The sequence below is a fragment of the Patiria miniata genome, unplaced genomic scaffold (genome assembly GCF_015706575.1).
Source record: "Patiria miniata isolate m_02_andy unplaced genomic scaffold, ASM1570657v1 HiC_scaffold_5, whole genome shotgun sequence".
Lineage (NCBI taxonomy): Eukaryota > Metazoa > Echinodermata > Asteroidea > Valvatida > Asterinidae > Patiria > Patiria miniata.
The window spans coordinates 36,751,535-36,771,247 of NW_024037072.1; the positions used below are offsets into that span (position 1 = coordinate 36,751,535).

The window sequence follows — 19,713 nt, forward strand, 5'->3', positions numbered from 1 at the left end:
AAAGTTCAAGAAATTAAACAATTTCTTACCCAACGACATCTTCTGACAGCTGGTATTCAAGATGGATTTTCTGCTAATCCAGAAGTAAGGATCTTCTTTAATGACCCGAGTACATCTTTCTGGCACTGGTTTGTGACTTCGCAATGGGATGGAGGCCCACACGATGCAGTGCTGCAGGACACAAGTCCAGCAGGACTCGGACTCGCGGGTCCATCTCGAGTCACAATTTGGGTGACTCAGACCAAGGGCGGATCCAGGGGGGGGGGGGGGGCAAAGGGGGCCATGCCCCCCCCCCCCCCCCCCCCAAAACGAAACCCATTTTTTTTTTTTAATGTGACATCGCAATAAAGGCAGGCAATGAGTACACCACCATCTTTTCCTCAAAAAACATTGGTTAAAGTGCTCAGAAATTGCCTCAGATCGCACCACAGAGCATCTAGAATCCAACAATTTTTGGGGGCCCTTAAGCGGGCCCCGAACCTACGCCATAATTTTTTTGACCCACTTTTTGGGGGCACCAAACTTTTTTTTGGCCCCTCCCAAAATTGTGTTCTGGATCCGCCCTTGACTCAGACTCGACTCACATTGGCAAAAGACTGGAGACTCGGACTTGGGCTCAACCCAAGTGACTCGAGGCTCAGACTCGACTCAATTGACTTGAATGCAACACCGTGTCAATGTCCTTGGCTTTGAAGCCCCGAGTTGGGGTGTAAAGGCTGAGGCAATTGGGGCTTACCAGAATTTCCCCATATTTCCAAAATTTAACTCAAAAATCAAAAGGGAAAAACAGGAATTACACTTTGCCTTTTTTGAAAATTATTTCTACATGATGAAACATTTATTTTTTTAAAAACAAAGAGACATTATCAAACCCCCTAAAAATACAGTTATATTTAAATTTTGGATATTGTTAACCCTGTTTAAAATGTAAGGCCAAATTAAAAAAAAACATGTTTAGCGTCCCCAACCGCTTCCTTTTTGGAGGCCACCTCCTTTTTCAATTTTTTTTAAACCAAAAAAATTGATACATTTTAAACAGTGACATCATTTTGGCCTCTTTGTCTGTTGCATCTAGCCCATAAAAAGCTGGTATGTCATTTCCTGAGTCCAATGGCGGCCATTTAAAAAGAAAAATACTGGCGGCCATCTTGAAAAAAAGCCCGGTCAGGCAGCCATTTTGGCGCGGAAAAAAAGTTCCTCCCATTTCCTTTTTTCAACAAGGCAGGACGCTAAATTTCTGTTTTGTTTTTTGATTTGGCATACCCTTATTAGACCAGGAGAGAATGACAAAAAAGAGGCAACCCTTAAGATCCACTTAAATCAGTCTTATTGAAAATATTGAAATTTAAATTCATTTCAAAGTCTATGGATTTCTTGTGTTTCTATGTAATTGAACAAAATATTAGGTTGGCAGTGCCTTCTATGTTTTACTAAAACCAAATTATTCTTGGGTGACATGTCACCACAAATGAGCATAAAGTCAGACTTTTTAGTAATTTACATTGCTTGATTTTTGCAGAACAAGAGCTTTCTAATGGTGCACATAAAACAAGTGGGGTTCAGTAACAGAAATATAGACCGCCAACTAAACTGAAGTTGTAAAACTGAATATTCATTTGGAGAAAATGGCATTTAAGTATCTTGCTATTGTATTACACTGAATGAACAGTCAACTAATTTAAAGGGATGAGAGTAGGTTTTATAGATATTTGATTGACCACCAAAAATTTGGAAAAGGTAGATTAGGATGTAGAGATTAGGGTTCACCTGAAAACAAAACAAATCAACCACCCATTCAAATTTTGGTTTGCCTCACGGAGTTGCAGAATAGCAACTTCAGATTTTACGCTCATTTGTGGGGGCAGGTCACACATTAGTTTTGACTGGAGAGATACATTGCTACGTACATGAAGTGAGACTTTTTTTTTACAGTTTCATTAGATCAAAATCCAATCATTATCATATATAAAAATATAATTTTAAATTGTCCTGAATAATTTATGATGAACAAAGGTATTGACAAAGTGGGGAACCACCTACATAGGGCTGGATAGCTCAGTTGGTAGAGCACTGGAACGGCAATCCGGAGGTCGCAGGTTTAAACCCCGCTTCAGTCAATTTCTTTGTTCAACTTCAAATAATTTATGTACATGTACACATTAAATTTTCTTCAACACTGATTAATAATAAAGCTTTTAAGGTCATGACAGCAAAAAATCAGGTAGAGTTAAGAATCACGTTCCCATATCCTACAAACATCTACATTCATGAGTAAATTAACCTAAAATTGAATAACTTAAGGGTAGTTATGTAATGACCGAGACAGAGCATTTAAGAGCTCAGTGAATAAAACAGAAGATGCATTTTTCAAATTGTATACATCCATCATCTGGTAAATGTCAAGGAGATTACAGACTAGGAGTTTTGGATCATTTCTCTGAATCATTATTTGGATATCATGGTTAATTGGCCCGGTTAATGACATTACACCTCCTTTGATAATGATGGCATTTTCCTTTGTACTGTTTGTGCACTGCACTCCACACACAAGACATATTTGCATAGATCAGGTGGGACAGAATGCAGAATAGACACCAAAAAAAATATGCAGCGCATTCTGTTTCGATTTAGAAACTTTGCAGCACCAAGGACATCATTCTATTGTTTTTGTTTTTTTTGGATTTTTTTAATTCAGATTTACAAAACAGATGTGCACCAGGTTTTTGCCCAAAAGGAAAGGACAATGTCTGGCAAAAAATACTACAGAGTTTGCCCCAAAAAGTGCAACATTCAGGAAACTAATAATCCAAACTGTTTAATGTGTTTTTCTTCAACGAAATTATATATTATTTCATAAGATGAATTTGCGTCGGAGTGATGTAAATGGATATTAGGTTTTTGCCTTGATGTATAATTGGGCATGCGTGCATTTGACGCTACTTTACAGTGTTTATACGTCAGTCAAGGGCAAAAACCTAATATGGAAATTATATATTACATTAAAGCCGGACATATTTCTCAGTCCACTCCTTTTTACCCCATTCCATTTGGGTCCCTAGAGATCCAGAAATGCAATCAATTAAGTGAAAGGGTGTACATTTTACTTGGGCCACTCTCACCTGTGATGTCACCAACTTCATACAAATAAAATTAATTTCGTCGTAAAATCACACAAATTGAGAATATCGTGGGAGAATTTTTTTTAAGAGAACGTAGCGCGCATCTGCCACACTTTTTGTTGATGGGTTAAAAAACAAATGCCAAAATAAGCAGAAAACCCAGGAAATTCCATTTACTCACCTTTTCAGAATGTTGGTCTTGACATTATTTTCACCAAGTGCATCGTCTTTTCATTTCTCCCACTTTGTTTTGAAAGCGCCTCGTGCTTAGAATATCGGAGGCTTTTGGCTTGCGCTCTGGTGCCTTTTGAGAGAAAGCCTTCATTTGTGTTCAACTAATTGAACTGAAACATTGGAAACCCATCGCAGACAAAATCTAGCCATTTTAAATTGAATGACCAAATAAAATTGGAAAAATTAATCACACACTTATATCGGAGATTCACAAAAACAAAAACTAGAAGTTGCACAATCTAAGAATTAATGGATATTTAGAATTAATAAAGAATATATGGATATTTACGATTATATAAATACATATCATTTTTTTTTTTATAAAAAGCTTGTCTTAGACCCTCAGCACACTAAGTTTGAAGCCAAGTTTTCAATTTGTGTAACTGAATCTGGAAGGTTTCTTAATGTAGAGTTGTTTGGTACTTGGCAGGTAAACAGTCCAGAAGACCTGGCGAAGAAAAATTTAAATCAGGAAGAAAAGAAGAGAATATTGTTTTACATCACCCAATGTAAAACAGTTGAATAAACCACAAATGGAAACTGACTAGGTGCCTGCATAATGGACTGATCCAGTAAGCCCTGCCCACTGCGCACTGGGCTAACACGTGCTCCTCTCCAATGCCACGATGCATTTTCCTGCCGCGCGCATCATACGCGCGTGCACGCATGTCGGACTTTAGTGCACGCACGTCGGACATAAATCACGGCTGTGATTGGTCAGAATACCAAGGGGGGGGGGGGTGCTTACTGGATCGGTCCATTAGTTGAACAACGACATTGACTGGAGTGAGATTTGAGCCTGCGACCTTCGGATCACCATTCTCACCCTCTACCAACTGAGCTATCCAGCCCTAACTGAGCTATCCAGCCCTAACTAAGCTATCCAGCCCTATGTTGGCAGTTCCCCATTTTGTCAATATCTTGGATTAGGGGTGCTAGCCAGAAGCCATGAACCCATATAAAACCCAATGGCATTATTTTCTAATGACTGAATGAAATCTGTTTTCAAAGAAAATGTCGGGGAGTCAGGTTGGTGCAGTGGTCCTTTCCAGGCCTTCCACCTCTATGGCCCTGGTTTGATTCCTGCCCTGGGCCACATGTGGATTGGGTTTTCAGTCCCTGCCCGATTCCATGGGTTTCCCAAAAATATTCTTCTGGGGTTTTCCTCCAATGTCTCAAACTGTAATTTCTTCTCAATGTCTTCTCTCTACAGGTTTCTTTAGGCTTTTGAGCTACAGTGCCTAGGGCGCTTTTGAGGAATCCTTGGTTTCATTATTAGAATATATAACATTAGTAATCACAATTGTTTTTTTAAATACAGAATTTTGTTGTTTACTTTAAAAAAAAAATTGAAATTACATTTTGCACCACAGTGGGGCAAAACCAAATTTGAAGGGGTGGTCAATTTTTTGTTTCCAGGTGAACTTAACCCTAACTCCCAAGCATGATTTACTAGGAACCATACCCATCCTGGCAAATTCCAACACCACATGGGAAACTGTACACACATATTCTGACTTTTGATTCTGGAGGTGTGCCAACCCAATGTAAAAAACTGTCAGTTTAGGGGTACTGTACCCATCCTGACAGATTCCAACAAAACATGCTGTTGGGGCTTGATGGGTTGAGTTCTGTTAGGGTTATATATGTGAGTCCTGTGCTACCTTTTCTCCAATTTTTTTCTGTTCTATCAAACATCTTTAATACCAATATGCATCCGTTTTTATTATTTGAGTGTTCATTCTCTGTAATACAATAGCAGCATTTATACTCCAATTTAGTTGGAGGTCTAAATTTCTGTTACCAAGTTCGGTACCCCAAATGTTATATACCATTAGAAAGCTCTTGTTCTGTAGAATCCAGAACTAAAAATATCTCAATTCTACAAAAGTCCACCTTTTTGCTCATTTTGTGATGACGGAACACAAAGTCTTTAAATTGGATGAAAGGCCTCATAGATGACAAAAGCGTGTTACTTTCTTTGCAAAGTCACAAAATTTTTCTTAGATTCAAGGGTCTGATTTTTTGTGCCTGTTAATTAGACTTTGCTCACCTTTACTTTGTAGCCATTCCTTGCTGAATAGTCTTCCATAGTATCGTTGACCCGTATCACATAAACAGGTGGCTATGATGTGCCCTGGCCCCATCAGTTTTGCAACCTTACAAGAAATGAGGAAGAGCAGTATACATGTAAACAGTTTACAATGTGTCAAGTAAATTGTGTCAATTTGTTTTCATCAGAACACTCTTGTGCCTTGCTGGATGAATACATGTTCTCTCGAGTCAATTCATGATCTACATGTACCTTCTCTTTGCTACTTCAAGTTGTGCCTATGCAACCTCTTTTTAATAACTGAATGGATAAATCTAATGGAGCTTTATGCATACTCATTACACTGTACATGCGCAATTAATCGGGGTTTTCCAATGTGCGGTCACAACTCTGGTCCTATTTAATCAATAGAGGGCGCACCAGCTGCAACTTGGCCAGCAATAACGATCGGGCTATAACTCGCGCACATCCTCATAGGTTTCCAATGCAGTCACATGGGGACCGCAAAGAGCCAGTGATTGGACTGTCGGCGTGCGGGCTACAATTGGGCCAACGGTAGCAATCAGGCTACCTTGAAAGCCAGGATTTGTTGCGGTTACGGGCTGAGGTCCAGTCACAATGGTATCGTGTACGCTGCATCCTCACGTGAAAAAAACAAACGAAGTGCTTTGGGCGGTAATGACTCCTGAAAAACATTTTGCTATCTTTTTCATGCTTCTTTGTGAGTGTTAGGCAGCAGTTTCTTATGGACTGGCTGAACAAAAGTTTGAGATAAACGGAGCTACTGGTGTAGGCTTTTCGAGTTACGGTGGTATTCATGTACATAATATCCTATTCTCTTGATGGGAGTGGAGTATAACTTCAAAATAAATGGAGTTTCAAGTTTTCTGAATTTGAGTTAACAAGAGTTAACTGTATTAGAATTTAATTAAAAGAACTGATGAGAGCAGGATTTGAAATTCCTCCTAAACACCGTAGAGGCACTGTGCTTATGCAGCCACAAAACCCTATGTTGGTAGTTTCAAAATATTTCAATTTCTCATTTCTAGCGGGGAGATTGTCAGAAGCCACAAATGCATGCGTGCTAAAAAGCCATGTGAAATAGTCTTCAGTGCCTTAATTCATGGTGCTAGCCCCAAATCACAATGCTAGCACACCTGGGAATTTGAATATTTTTTTTCTGAGTGGAATTGATTTTAAATTTATGTTATTTGCTTAAAATCACCAGAGATACATACCTGCACAGCTCCCGCCACATTAAGTCCTGATGAAGCACCGACGAAGAAACCCTCTTCATGCAAAAGACGGAATGTCTGAAAATGTAACAAGTATAAAGAAGAAGAATTTTTGTTCAAGAGCTTTGAATGCTAGGTTCATACATTCCCAAAATATTGGCAGGAATACCCTTATCTATCCCAAATAAAAATTCTTGATGGCATCTGGAGAAATTAGCCCCGATTCCCTGTTTGTAAGAATAACCTAAGAATGAAACAAAAATAATCAAGAACTAGGTAGGAATCGGAAGCCGAATCGGACCGAACCAAGCTGAAAGATTGCGATTTAGGGCAGAATAAAACCAAATTGTATCGATTTTGTCAAGAAAACTTACAGATAACTCAAAAATCTTCCAGAATGACCCAGAATTATGCCGATTTGGTGTATACGTAAGTTATTCTTATAATATTCGTACATTTCTTGATACATTGGTTATGATTCGGCATGATTCTGGACTGTTAACACCAAAATTAACCTTACCGTCCCTACAAAACTTGTAAGAATGCTGTATAAATCCAAAATGCTCTAAGAATAGTCAGAATTAGTTATGAATACAACAAGAATAAACAAAGAATTGAAATTGATTCCCGAATCATCCTGACAATTGTCAGCCCGCTTACCGATCTTTAACGATGTTTTACCCAACTAACAGAATCATCCCGAGGCAGCCACGAACCATTCCCCGATTTACTCAAGAATTGCTATTCGCGGCGATTCGGCTTAAAAATCGGGAATGTGTGAACCTAGCATCAACTATAGTGTGGCTAGCTAGCAATACAAAGTAAATGCACACTAGTAAATGATGATAGGACTGGAACACACCTTAGGGTACATAGGAACACTTTCGTTTGGGCATTTTTTGGTTTTATTTGAAGCAACAAAGTTGTTTCAAATCTCATGTAGGGTGCGTAACAACTAACCTGATACGACACATTTTGAGAAAACTATGCACAATTGTTTGTCTTGTTATAGTGGAAGCTGTTGCTAGTGCTTCTGATTCAAACGTTACCCATTGCCCTCCATACACTGAAATGCACCCTCAACTAAATATTGTCAAATTAACCCTAACTCCCTAGGCCTTTTCGCTAGGATGTAGCCTCAATCCTGCAAAATCCTCCAATTGGCCTCATGGAAAAATAGCATATAGCCTCAATCCTGCAAATTCCTGCGTTATTTCTTGAATATGGTCCATGGAGGGGTGACCACTGCCTGAATCCTGCAATATCCTCCAGTTTTGACTGTCAATAGGCTGAGTCAGAGGTAGTGACATCCTGGAGCAGTGCGGAGGATGTCAAGCATAATCAAGGACTAAATTTATGCACGGCTGAGCATAAACAACACAAGGTCCGGCCCAAGACTTTGACACAGTGCGTACTCCGAAATCAGCAATGCACTTTTGCCATGTAACCTCAATCCTGCAAATTCCTCCAATTTGCAAAAAGGATTTTGGAGGATTCAGGGCGGTTAGGGTTGAAAAAAAAAGTGTTTCCTTTTTAACGACCTTCAATGATTGTTTTCTTCCAAACGATGCCATTTCAGGCCAAATAATTTCACAGGGTATTTGGTACTAGTCCTACATTTTCCTCAGCAAATCGGTAGGTTCATTTTCTGATACACGTAGTTACCGATATTCCTACGTTCCTTTAATGGCATCGCCGGTTGGTAACTCACCATATGAACTGCATCCTTATCATAGATAGCCAGCGCATCGTCCACGGGTGCCTCTTTGAAGTTGTCGGTGACCCGACCTTGACCTATGCCCTCTGTAATAGACGAGCCCTCAGTCCTCTCTATCTTGCCGTGCTTGACGTAGTTGTACAGGACGCTACCCTGCGGATCCGCCAGGAAGACTTTGACTTTGGGGTTCTTCTCCTTGAGAAATTTACCGACACCTGGTCCAGAAAATCAGAGTATTAAAAATCTGAAATGAATATAATCCTTGAGAAGTTTGTGAATATAATTCTTTGTACAATGCAATCACTTTTGTGTCACCTCCAACTTTAAAGTAAGTGATGAATGCTCCTTTTTTTTTTGTAAACAACCTTTGTAAGCAGGACACGTATTGTGTTTATAGGGTTACATGCAAGTTCTGGACAGTGGTTAGGTGTGCATTTACGGGTAGAACGGGAACCAGGTACCCAATTGAAAAACACGGGTACCCGGGTACCTGTTAAAGAAGCCCAACCCATAAATTCAAATCTCGGAAGTTGCTGGTCAGATTGTTCACAGAGGTCCACCGGACAATACTACCACATCTGTGTGTTGATACAGCAAGATGCAAGTGTGTACAGTGAGCTTATAGCTTTACGGTGTATAACTTCAACTTTCGCGAGCATCGTAAACATGATATCTTTTATTTCATGTTATTTCATTTTTAAAATCCTGCGTAATTTGTTATTGGTTACAAGTACCCGATTCCATAATCTCGAACCGGTTCCTGACATTAACGGTCAGGTACTTGAGTACCAGGTTCCGATGCACAGCCCTAACAGTGGTCCATATACTAAGGTCATCAACCGTAAGGCCCAAAAAAAAAAGTCTCCGGTTTCTGGTATGCGCGCGCGTCGCCGTAGCCATGCGCGTCGGCAAAATGAAAAAAATGTGTTTTTTTCAATAAAAGATGATGTCTCAAAACCGCCAAACTCACTGGTTTGACTGGAATCCTGCTGCTGCACAATTTTAACGTGTTTTTAGATTGGGTTATGGTCGAGAATAAGCTTTATGTGGCCTCTCTGGACTCCCATATATTTGCACTAAGTTTAGTCGGGCACCATTTGCAGTCATCAGCTGACATTTGAAGCAAAAAAATCAGGTAAAAAAAAAAAAAAGCTGCGTCGCCGCACCACTTTTTGGGCAAGCTCTATACCAGAAACCAGAGACTTTTTTTTTTTGGCCTAAAGGAGCCTGTTTTTGTAAAGGTCATTTTTGAGCTGGAGATGGAGGGAGGGAACAGAGTTGTACAAAAAGTTGTATGCTGATAAAGATATTCATAATTAATACGTACGCAAAGTCTTAGCTATATCTAGGGAAGCTTTGGAGAGTGTTTTCCTATGCACTGCTAACTGAGGAACTTACGCTTTAAATTTTACATTTTCAAAATTTGATGGTTTGCATGAATACTTCATCACAGTTGTATTGAAAGAAGGTGGCTCAGAAGAGAAAGTCGTTCTGTAAAGCAATATTCTGTTCGAGGCAACCTGCTGTATAGTGTAATCCAGCAACAAAATTAGAAGCCATTTTTGAGATGGTGCCACTCTCACGCGAACGCAACATGCATTCTTAAAGATGAGGGGCGCACATTTTGGTAGCGGTATTGCTTGAAGGAGCCCAGAGTGCTTGCATAGTGCATACTACCTGAGCATGACTCACGCGAGCCTGGGACCACAGCAGTGCCACCTCAGAAAATGACTGTCGCCGAATTAGTTTATAGAACTTGAAGGCCATATTTACCTGCTAATGTCCCTCCTGTACCGGTTGAAAAGACTACAGCATCAACCTTGCCGTCTGAAATAAACACAAAGGAGGTAAGCACATTCAATTTATTAAAAGGTAGGGTAGATCATTTGTCATTTGTGCATTTTTTGTTTGTTTGAAGCAACAAAAGCGCTCAAAATTTCAAGACGGGTGCTAAACCACCAACCTGATGAAGTTAATAGCTCTGTGGATGCTGTATATTCCGAGAAAACAATGTTCTAGGATCTCAATTTCAATTCAAAAACTGCGGAGTCGTTTTGAATTGTGCCCAAAATCCTTGTCTGGGACACGTTCTCACTCAGCCGATTGCAGCTAAGCAATGTCACGCACTGGACCGATGAAAAATAGCAACCATGCGTCGGTGCAAACGCTTGCGCGCCCATTCACGAATTGGCCAAATTACAAACCAACTACTAACATGGAAATTTAACATATTTTTGGAAATTTCAAAATGACAGCATGCCAGAAGGAATAATTTCACAGTGAGTTTAGTGTCATTACTATCTTCCAACCAAGTAAGTTTTTCAAAAATAATTTTGTCAGGTACCTTCTGGGTAGCTGCAAATGCTATACTCTAAGACAAAGCATTGCCTGGCCATTCCTCTGCTTTCAAAAGACTGCCTCTTATTACACTCTTATTACAAGTGAATAAAACTGGTTTGTCCTTCAGCAAGACAAGTTATTCTAATTTCTCTTTAACCCCTTAAGGACGGTGTAATGGGGACAATCCTCCACAAATAGAGCTAGTGGCCTGCATGACTGCACAGCCTTTGTGTGGTAGTGGGACTGCACAAAAGCAGCAGCTGTGGAACTACCCACTAGCTGTGTGCCATGGCATACCACAGCTGGCAACTGCATTCCAATGAGGATTAGCGGCCACGGCCATGACTGCTTCCCGTACGCATGGGGTTAAATATCTAATAATAAGTATGGCTTAAATACAAATGCAGATTTGCTTGTTGGGTAGGGTTAAAAGATCCAAAATCTAATTTGAAGATCTACTTTTTCAGAGATGCGTGGAAACCTGTTCGCAACTTTTGATTTGACTCACTTTTAGTCTATAAACCAGTTAAAAGTGCAATATAGGTTTAGTGAAACATAGTACAACTTTATCAATATATAACCATGCCTGATCCTCCCTTCAATGAAATTAGCTAAACCTATTTGTATAACGGTTCTGTAATATATATCTAATACACATCAACATTTCCCACAATGTTGTTATTGGTGTTTCACCTGTTTGGTCCCATATTTCTGGTCCCGTCGTTTCATAATGGGCTCTGAGATTAGCCGTGTTGTCAAACTGGTTGGTCCAGATGGCGTTCTCCAGACTCTCAGCATATCTCTTGGCCTATTCAATGAAGACAAAACAGGAATAGCGTTTGAACTTAACCAAGAAAATACTTCCCAAAAGCACTGTCTATCCGCTCCGTTCACAAGTGTCCCCTCACCGGCAAAGAAAGTACAGTTGGGGGTGACCGACCGACGCCATCTTGCCTGACTGCAATTTTGCCGCAAAGCGCGACCGTACCACTGCGTGTACATAGTACAAATCTCCTGGTGTACGTGCTTCACACACAAGGAACAGTGCGCGTCTAGGGTTTTTCACTCTATTGTCTCACTCATCCATGTTGAAATCAACATGTCCATCGTGCATGGGACCGAGTCAGACAGAACACAGGTCGACAAGGCATGGGATTCTAACTTACACCAGTTCGTTGGCATCTCAACCCTGGTCCCAAATGAACTTTAGTTTGCAATCGGTTACATATTCATGAATGGGCACAGGCCAGTGATATTGACCCCTGCATACACGCGGAGAAGTGGTGTGTGCGAGCACGAAGGAAATTTTGAAAGGAAGGGCTTTTAACGGAAACCTTGCTTAGCGCTGAGAAAAATGAACATGCATTCTCACAGTTTTCTCAAAAAGCATATCTACTGAGCTGAAATTCTGACAGATTAGTTGTTAAATAAGCTGCTTCAGATTTACTGTACTGGTGTTCCTTGCATCAGCAAAAAGACGGGGTTGTTTTTTAGACTGGGTTGTTTTTGCAAATGGTATATAGATATAGTATATATAGATTTTTTCCAGGCTATTTTAAAACATTTGTCATTCAAATTCACCACCTCTAACATTCTATTTCGTCCTAGAAAAATTTCACAGGCTTTTAACAAAACCAATTTAGTCATTTGCCATTCAATTTCAAAGTTTGGTCACCCTCTTTAGTCACCGGGTTGAGAATATTCGTCATTACAGATCAAATTCGTCTAAGCTGTTGCCGAATGGCAGAATTCAGAGATCGAATTTGTCTTATATAAATTACTTAGACGAATTTGATTTTTGAATAAAAAGGTTTGGCGTAGACGAGACGAAACAGAATACTCCGGTACGAAAACGTGTGCTCATTGTTTGAATTTGCTTGAAATGAATTTGAAATTGTCTGACAAAAGACGAAATTAAACAATGGAAGTGCTTTAAATTGATGTTGCTGGACGAATTTGAATATTAGAAATGGTGAATTTGAATGATAAACGTTTTAAAATAGCCGGGAAAACCTATATTGCTTTCAAGGGCTTATTACCTGATGGTTGTAGTTGTCTGGGTCTGTGAAGGCTACGGCTGGCACTGGATAGACCGTGGCTCCAAGGACTCGTAGTAAATCTATCTTCTCTTGAGACTGGGTGTTTGGCATGAAGATGACGCACTTGAAGCCCATGGCGTTGCATATGTGAGCTAGGCCGATACCTGAAAGGTTTGAGACGAGAAAACTTTCATTCAAGATGGTGGGAAATAGGAAAGGTTGGTCATTTAAGAATTACAGAAAAAAAACAGAAAGAAAGGACAACTTTATGCAAGGACAATTGACATAGGCCAGAAATCAAGGTTGGATGCAAGGGAAAGAAAACGGGTCATTCATTGTTGACAAGAAAAAATAATTTTTCAAAATTATTCATTCAAGTGACAGATTCAGATTTTGGTCAAATAACGCAAAGATTTTTCTATGCTTGAAACATCACCCCTTTTTCGGGACATATCTTCCTAATTTGTCAAAATACTACACTATACAGGAAATTTAAAAACAGATCGCAGGAAATTTAAAAACAGATCGCAGATGTGACATGCTTTTGCCAAAGAGTTGATTTAGGTTACTGTGGACAATTGTTTACCTGTGTTGCCTGCTGTACCTTCCACCACTGTACCACCAGGCTTGATTTGACCTGAAGGAGAGACAAAATTAAAATACAGCAAAATGAGAGTTTTGTGACTATTTAAACCTAAACTTCCCAGCAAGGTTCCAACAGAAATCTTAAAAAGAAATTCCATGACTTTTCCATGACTTTTCCATGACTTTTCCATGATTTTCCATGATTTTTCCATGGGCTGGTACCATTTTCCAAAATAGGGGGTGCTCTTCAAAACCGGCCGTTATGCACACTACGCATTTTGTTAGGGGTTTTTGGGGCTTCCTTGTTCATATCAGAACTCTCCATACCATTAAGGGAAATGGTTACTGAATAAAAAAAAAAAATTGTTTTTTTTTTTTTTTCTTTTTTCTTTCTGGTAATGAAACCAAGGATCCCTCAAAAGTACCCTAGGCACTGTAGCCCGGAAGCCTGAAGAAACCTGTGGAGAGAAGACAATGAGAAGAAATCGCAGTTTTAGAGGTGGGAGGAAAACCCCAGAGGAATATTCTGGGGAAAACCCACAGAATCAGGTAGGGACTGAAAACCCAATCCACATATTGGCCCGGGCGGGATTCGAACCCAGGTCACAGCTGTGGAAGGCGAGGAAAGTACCACTACGCCAACCTGACTCCCCGAAATTATCTGAAATTTTAGGGCCAGTTTTGTTTTAATCTCGAGGGGCCACATTTATGCTGGAGGAGGCACTTTAATGTCTGCAAGAGGGGCTCTTGAGTAAATCCAGATTCCAATCCCCCCCCCCCTCCCTGTTCCGCCGTCCCTGGTTTGATGAAATCAATCCTAGGACAAGTCGCGACCTAAGACAAGTTACCCTTTTTAAGATGCTCTAAGATGCATCTTAGCATTTTGTGAAATCAGCCTCAGCTTTATTAAAGGGAATATACATCATTGGCTTTTGCTGTAATTTTCAGAAATGAACTATTTGAGGGGTTACTATAATAGATCAAACATTGTTTCACTGACATGTTTGAAGTTTTGTGTTCGAAAATGCTGGAAAAAAACCAAGAAACACACAAACGGTGGAGTAGTCTGGTTCCCTGACTCCACTAAAGATAAAATGGACCAATTTATGGATGCCGGAAAATTGTAGGGTAAGGGAACCAGTCTAGCTGGCCTGCACCCGTTCATGAACATGTAACCAATGGCAAATTAAATTTGGAGTGAAAAAATGGTGAATTTGGAGCAGTAGTTAAAAAAATAGTTAGGTTTTTCCAACGGTGGTCGGCCGACCACCGTTGGAAATTTATACAAAAATACCATTTTCTTGAAAATGACTTCACACCAGGTGCCATAATTTTACAGGGTGCTTTAGACCGTCATTTACCAACATCCTAGTGAGGTATTTTGTTAAAACTTGGAGTTGTATTTTTCGATGTTTGCAAATGTTGTATATTCCCTTTAAGCTTCTGTTCCAACCCAACGGTGCAAAGGGTCCATCTTTGAAGGCCCACTGCTTACCTCTCTCAAGAGCATCTTTAATGAGAAAGACAGCTGCCCTGTCCTTGACCGAGCCACCGCCGTTTGACGATTCTACCTTGACTGTGATATCACAGCCTGTTTCTTCTTCTTCGCTTAGCTTCTCAAGACGGATCAGCGGGGTCCTAAAGAATTTGAAAAAAGGCAAAATTGGGGAAAAAAAAAATTAAAATCACCCTGTAACTCACAGTTATGGGGATACACTTCAGGGCGGCATATCATTTTTTTGGCGTTAGTTCATAAAAAAATTTAAAAAGTAAAATTTGGTGACAAACTGGTCCATAAAATGCAATGAATCTTTTGCAATTAAATTTCTTGCAATTAACTAGGCAATATTTAGTGGAAGGAAAGTCGATTTTTAGCAGACCCGAATTTTTTTAATGATTATTGGCACCATAAGTTCAATGACGTACGAGAGCTAGTGAGAATAAAGTACACAGAATTATTTAGGCTAGATTCAAGCCCATGACCTCAGGAAATAGTGCCGATGTCTCCCACAGCAACAACCAATTTCAGTGTGATATGCAGTAAGTTCTCATAATAAGATTGGCGTTATTTTGATGTTGAAACAGACATTCCATTAAAGGAGAAACAACAGTATCATACTTGCCAACCATGCCCACAAAGCCACTTCGTATACTATCCTGCAAGAAAGACAGAAACAAGGTAATTAAAGTGTGCTGACCTGAATGTTACAGTGAAACCTCTGGACAAATGGGGGGGGGGGGGGGGGTGGGGGGGGGGGGGGGGGGGGGGGGTGGGGGGGGCAAAGCTACTTCACACAAGCCCCATGCTGATGCATCAACAGGTTGCTAATGTACTTTTATCCTGATATTTAATGCACTATTTTATTTCTCAAAGTATAAATTCGATATAGGCGGACGTAACTGTGCATGACCTCTGGTCATGCGGGGTGAAAACAAATGCCATAGCGTATAGCTTTGCACCATGATAGTGCATTCACTAGAATGTTTTCAGAATGTTTTCACCGCACTAGCCGAAAGTGACGCGCAAGTTGCATCCTCCTATTGTCATGAATTGCAATATTTAATTTAGTTAGCCTTCACATCCCCGACATCTTATACCCAGATGCAATATCTGTTGTATTTAAAGTTGAATTACTTCAAATACTCCAATGGTTTATTATTCCAATGGCCCCCTCCCCAATCTGATCGGATGCCTGCCCAAGCATTACTTTTACATCATGCTAGAGAGGTTACAAAATGTAAATTCTGCACATGCTTTAACCATGTTTGACCCAATTCAAAATAAAAAAATTGTGCTTTGCAGAATCCGACAGAATCCAAATTTTAAATTTAAATTTTCCTTAAGTTATGACTTTCTCCAAAATAAAATGAGAAACAAAAGTCGAAACTTTATTCAAGATATTTATGACTATTTTATAGTATTAATGTAATGAGCCCAATTGGGCTCAAGTGACACTAAAATAAATAATTTAAAGGAAACATTCACAGGGCCTATTCACTGATATGGCAGTATGATTATCTGCTCTGTGCCCTTTGGACCCTATCAATATCATGTGGACACAATGGGCTGCATGCGAGCTGCTAAGTTACATGTACAATGCAATGTATTCACTATATGACTCAGCAGAAATTCAGCGCACAGCAGACCCCCCCCCCCCCCCCCCCCCCCCCCCCCCCCCCCCCCGGACCCTGATCGTGCAATGGAATGGCGTGATTGAAGTGGGCATTTGCCAAAAAAAAACAGGCTGGACTTTAATTTAAAAACAAACACGAGCATTGGTAATTATAACAAATACCTTGTCATTTCACTTACTTTCCAAATTGTTCGATAAAACGACTTTAAAGCCGGCAATTCTCTGCAGGCGTTCCAGACAAACTTTCTCCAGGGCGCTGCCATCTTGAACTCGAGCTAGCCAACTACAGAGGGCGCCGTCACGATTTTTCTGTTCATCGAAACAAACCACGTACGGTCCGCGTGCGGCGCGGCCGGTAGTCATTGGGGCTCTTAAAAGTTTGGTTTTTTTAATGTCAAAGCCGCCAAGCTAGTCGTACAGTTTATGCTGTAAATTTTCAAAAATTCTCACGTTGAAGGTATCGTTGTTTACTTCACTCCTCAGTCTCAACCCCCCCCCCACCCCGGATTTAACACGTCAGCCCCCCCCCCCCTGTGTGAAGCTGACTTGGTATATTTAGATGACTTGGTGGTACAATTATATCAGGGGGGTTTTCAGCGTCAAAAGAGATTGGCAGTGAACTTAGGCCTATAGTACGAGCTTTAAAAGTATGAGCTCATCGTGAGGTGTGAGCTTTTGGACCGACGATAATTATTATGCATTGCCTCATTTTGCGTGGAAAGTACGTCCATAGATTTACGAAGTGATAAAATTACCGTTCGGTGGTCCTTTTCGGATTGGAAATCGCCTAATAAAGTACGTCGGTCTTTACTGAAAGCTCATTTGAAATTTGAGGGAGTTCATATTGTATAGGCTACGGTTTTGCCATGATATTGGAACCAAAACGAGGCTAGGCTTGAATACAAAGCAAACTGTTGGGGCCCACAAGCCTCGAGGGGGGGGGGGGGCACTTCCGTACCAACAACTCAGGCGATCGTAAAATTAATCGCCCGAGCAAACAATATCCCTACAGGTGTCCCATTAAACGACTCCTAATGACACGACTAACGCCTTTGGTACAGATAAGAATGACCGATTAACACATCATCATGATTTTGACAGCTGGTTTATTGGCTCCAATTAAATTCCCATTAGGAATGATAGGATCGGTATTTACAGCACCCGTTTGGGGTGCGCTTTTAAACCCTACACATGCATTGCATAGGCCGCCTCGAAACTCGACTGGGTTGTACGCCGTACGCGTAATTTTTTTTCCTAGGAGGGTCAGGGGCAATGTCATGAATATTTCAGTTTTTCCTTTGAATCATTGCAAGACTTAGGTTCTCGTTCTATTTTCCCCTTAATTTAAAATTATCTCAGTGATAAATTTGGAGAAGAAAAATAGCTGATGAAAATGAGCTGCGACGACATGGATTCGAACCAGGGATCTTTGTATCCATAGCTCATCTCGCTATCCACTAGGCTACTGTGTGGTAGCTCGACGACAACCGTTCTTTAAAATGCTTTAATTTATTGTAACTAGTTGAGTAACTAATAACAATGCTGTTGATGTCATTGTCCGTTCTCATGGATAAACATGAATTATTCATGACATTGCCCCTAACCCTCCCAGGAATAAAAATTACGCACACCGTACGCGTTCTGTAGGATCAGTTTGATTGATTGTTCCACAATTTGACAAAGATTGCACAGTTTGGGGAAAGGGCCTCGTTCAATGGCATACATAGGATCATTTGCATTTACCCCCAAACGTAACCTACTGAATTAATATCAAAAAAGCTCAATTAGATTAAAGATCATACTGGTACCAAACACCCCGTGAATTCCATCGGGCTTGCTGTCATTTAGAACAAAATAATCAAGTAATCTAGGTGAATTCCAACGTTCAGTCAATCGACTGTTCGTTGGAAATAAAGCTTTCTATGGACGAAATCGTGTTTCGTGATCAAAATGTTGTGCATGGTGTGTGTGTGGTTTTTTCTTCTCCGGTTTTTGGAAAGTGTAATATCTACTTATATAGCTGAAACAAGCTAAGTTTTTAACATTTTTCTTTGGATTTTGAGTAGTGTTTATTATTGAAAACGAACATGCAATAGATCATGTATGATGTATGCTTTTAATGCATGGCAATAAAATGGTCGTGAATCGCGTGTTCACAAACGTGACACAAGTCTCAGATCAACCCAGATAACTTATTTTGACAGCTCTCGTTATCTACCACATTTTAGGACAACAGTCTGGTGTGTCATAAAGCCTCGCTAATTATCAATTTCAACAAATTTAGTATAGGCGTGAATTTATTTGCGGTAACGCACTACTCCTATTTATATTGGAGCTTGTCGAGGCTGGGGCAAAAGATTTTGATCTTTGCCGGCTGAAGGGTTGCTGTTTCAATAAAGAAAATTCGAAAACTTGGTATGTATACTGTCTTTGAATCATCTTATTTTTTAAATACAAAATACCGATCATTTAAAATGTTGCAGACCGCAAAGGGGTTAGCAAACAAACACCATGTGAGTCAATCTCTCTTACTACTACCCACTAAGCCATCCCCCGGAACCCCCCCCCCCCCCAAAAAAAAAACCCCGAAAAAATAAATATCAAAAAAATGAGGGGTGAATCATAGGGCCTACTACTATTAAATTTAATGTATATTAACAACATGGACTGTTTTCAACAAAGCGTCAAGTGATGCCTAGCATCCCCTCTCAATTTTTCCAAGGCCGGTGATTTCTTAATTTGCTCCTGGTGAGTGCTTTACCCCCCCCCCCCCCCCCCCCACCAAGAAAACTTCTGGCGACGCCCATGCTGCCAACAGTTCATCTAGAAAGAAATCTGTACAGGCCTAGAAGATATTGAAATTCACATTGTTTTAATCCTAAGAAAAAAAATCATATTCCAATGCACTTTCTTTTTTTTTGAACCCAGAGGGGACAGACTAGTATCCTTGTTCTACCTCACTCAGGCTCGGGTTAAGCGTTTCGTAGGCCCTAGGCACCATGTGTTCCGTAGGCCCTGCTCCACCCTAGGCACGGCACAAAATACATGCTATTAAAGTACAAAGCACTGTACAAATCAAGCCAGGGCAAACTGGTATAAGTCCTAGCTCTAGAAGCCTGTTGGCGCCAAAATAAAAAAAAATACCTCAAGCCCCCCTCCCCAACACGCCCCCCCCCCCGGATGAGAACCCTTACGCCCCTGACTACACACATAAACAGCCGACCTTATTTTACGGGGAGCCATAAATGCCATCAACT

At 40.4% G+C, this 19,713-nt stretch overlaps 1 protein-coding gene across 1 annotated transcript; it reads right to left on the reverse strand.

Moving 5' to 3' along the window:
- Positions 1 to 3,128: 3,128 nt before the first annotated feature.
- On the reverse strand, positions 3,129 to 16,751 carry LOC119741681 (cysteine synthase 1-like). Its single transcript, XM_038217525.1, has 11 exons — positions 16,636 to 16,751; positions 15,442 to 15,479; positions 14,818 to 14,960; positions 13,324 to 13,374; positions 12,738 to 12,901; positions 11,392 to 11,506; positions 10,132 to 10,185; positions 8,353 to 8,573; positions 6,645 to 6,719; positions 5,407 to 5,512; positions 3,129 to 3,801 (listed from the first exon to the last, which is right to left on the reverse strand). Exons 1-11 carry the CDS (start codon positions 16,717 to 16,719, stop codon positions 3,755 to 3,757), a joined length of 1,098 nt encoding a protein of 365 aa, XP_038073453.1. The 5' UTR covers positions 16,720 to 16,751; the 3' UTR covers positions 3,129 to 3,754.
- Between the last annotated feature and the right edge of the window lie 2,962 nt (positions 16,752 to 19,713).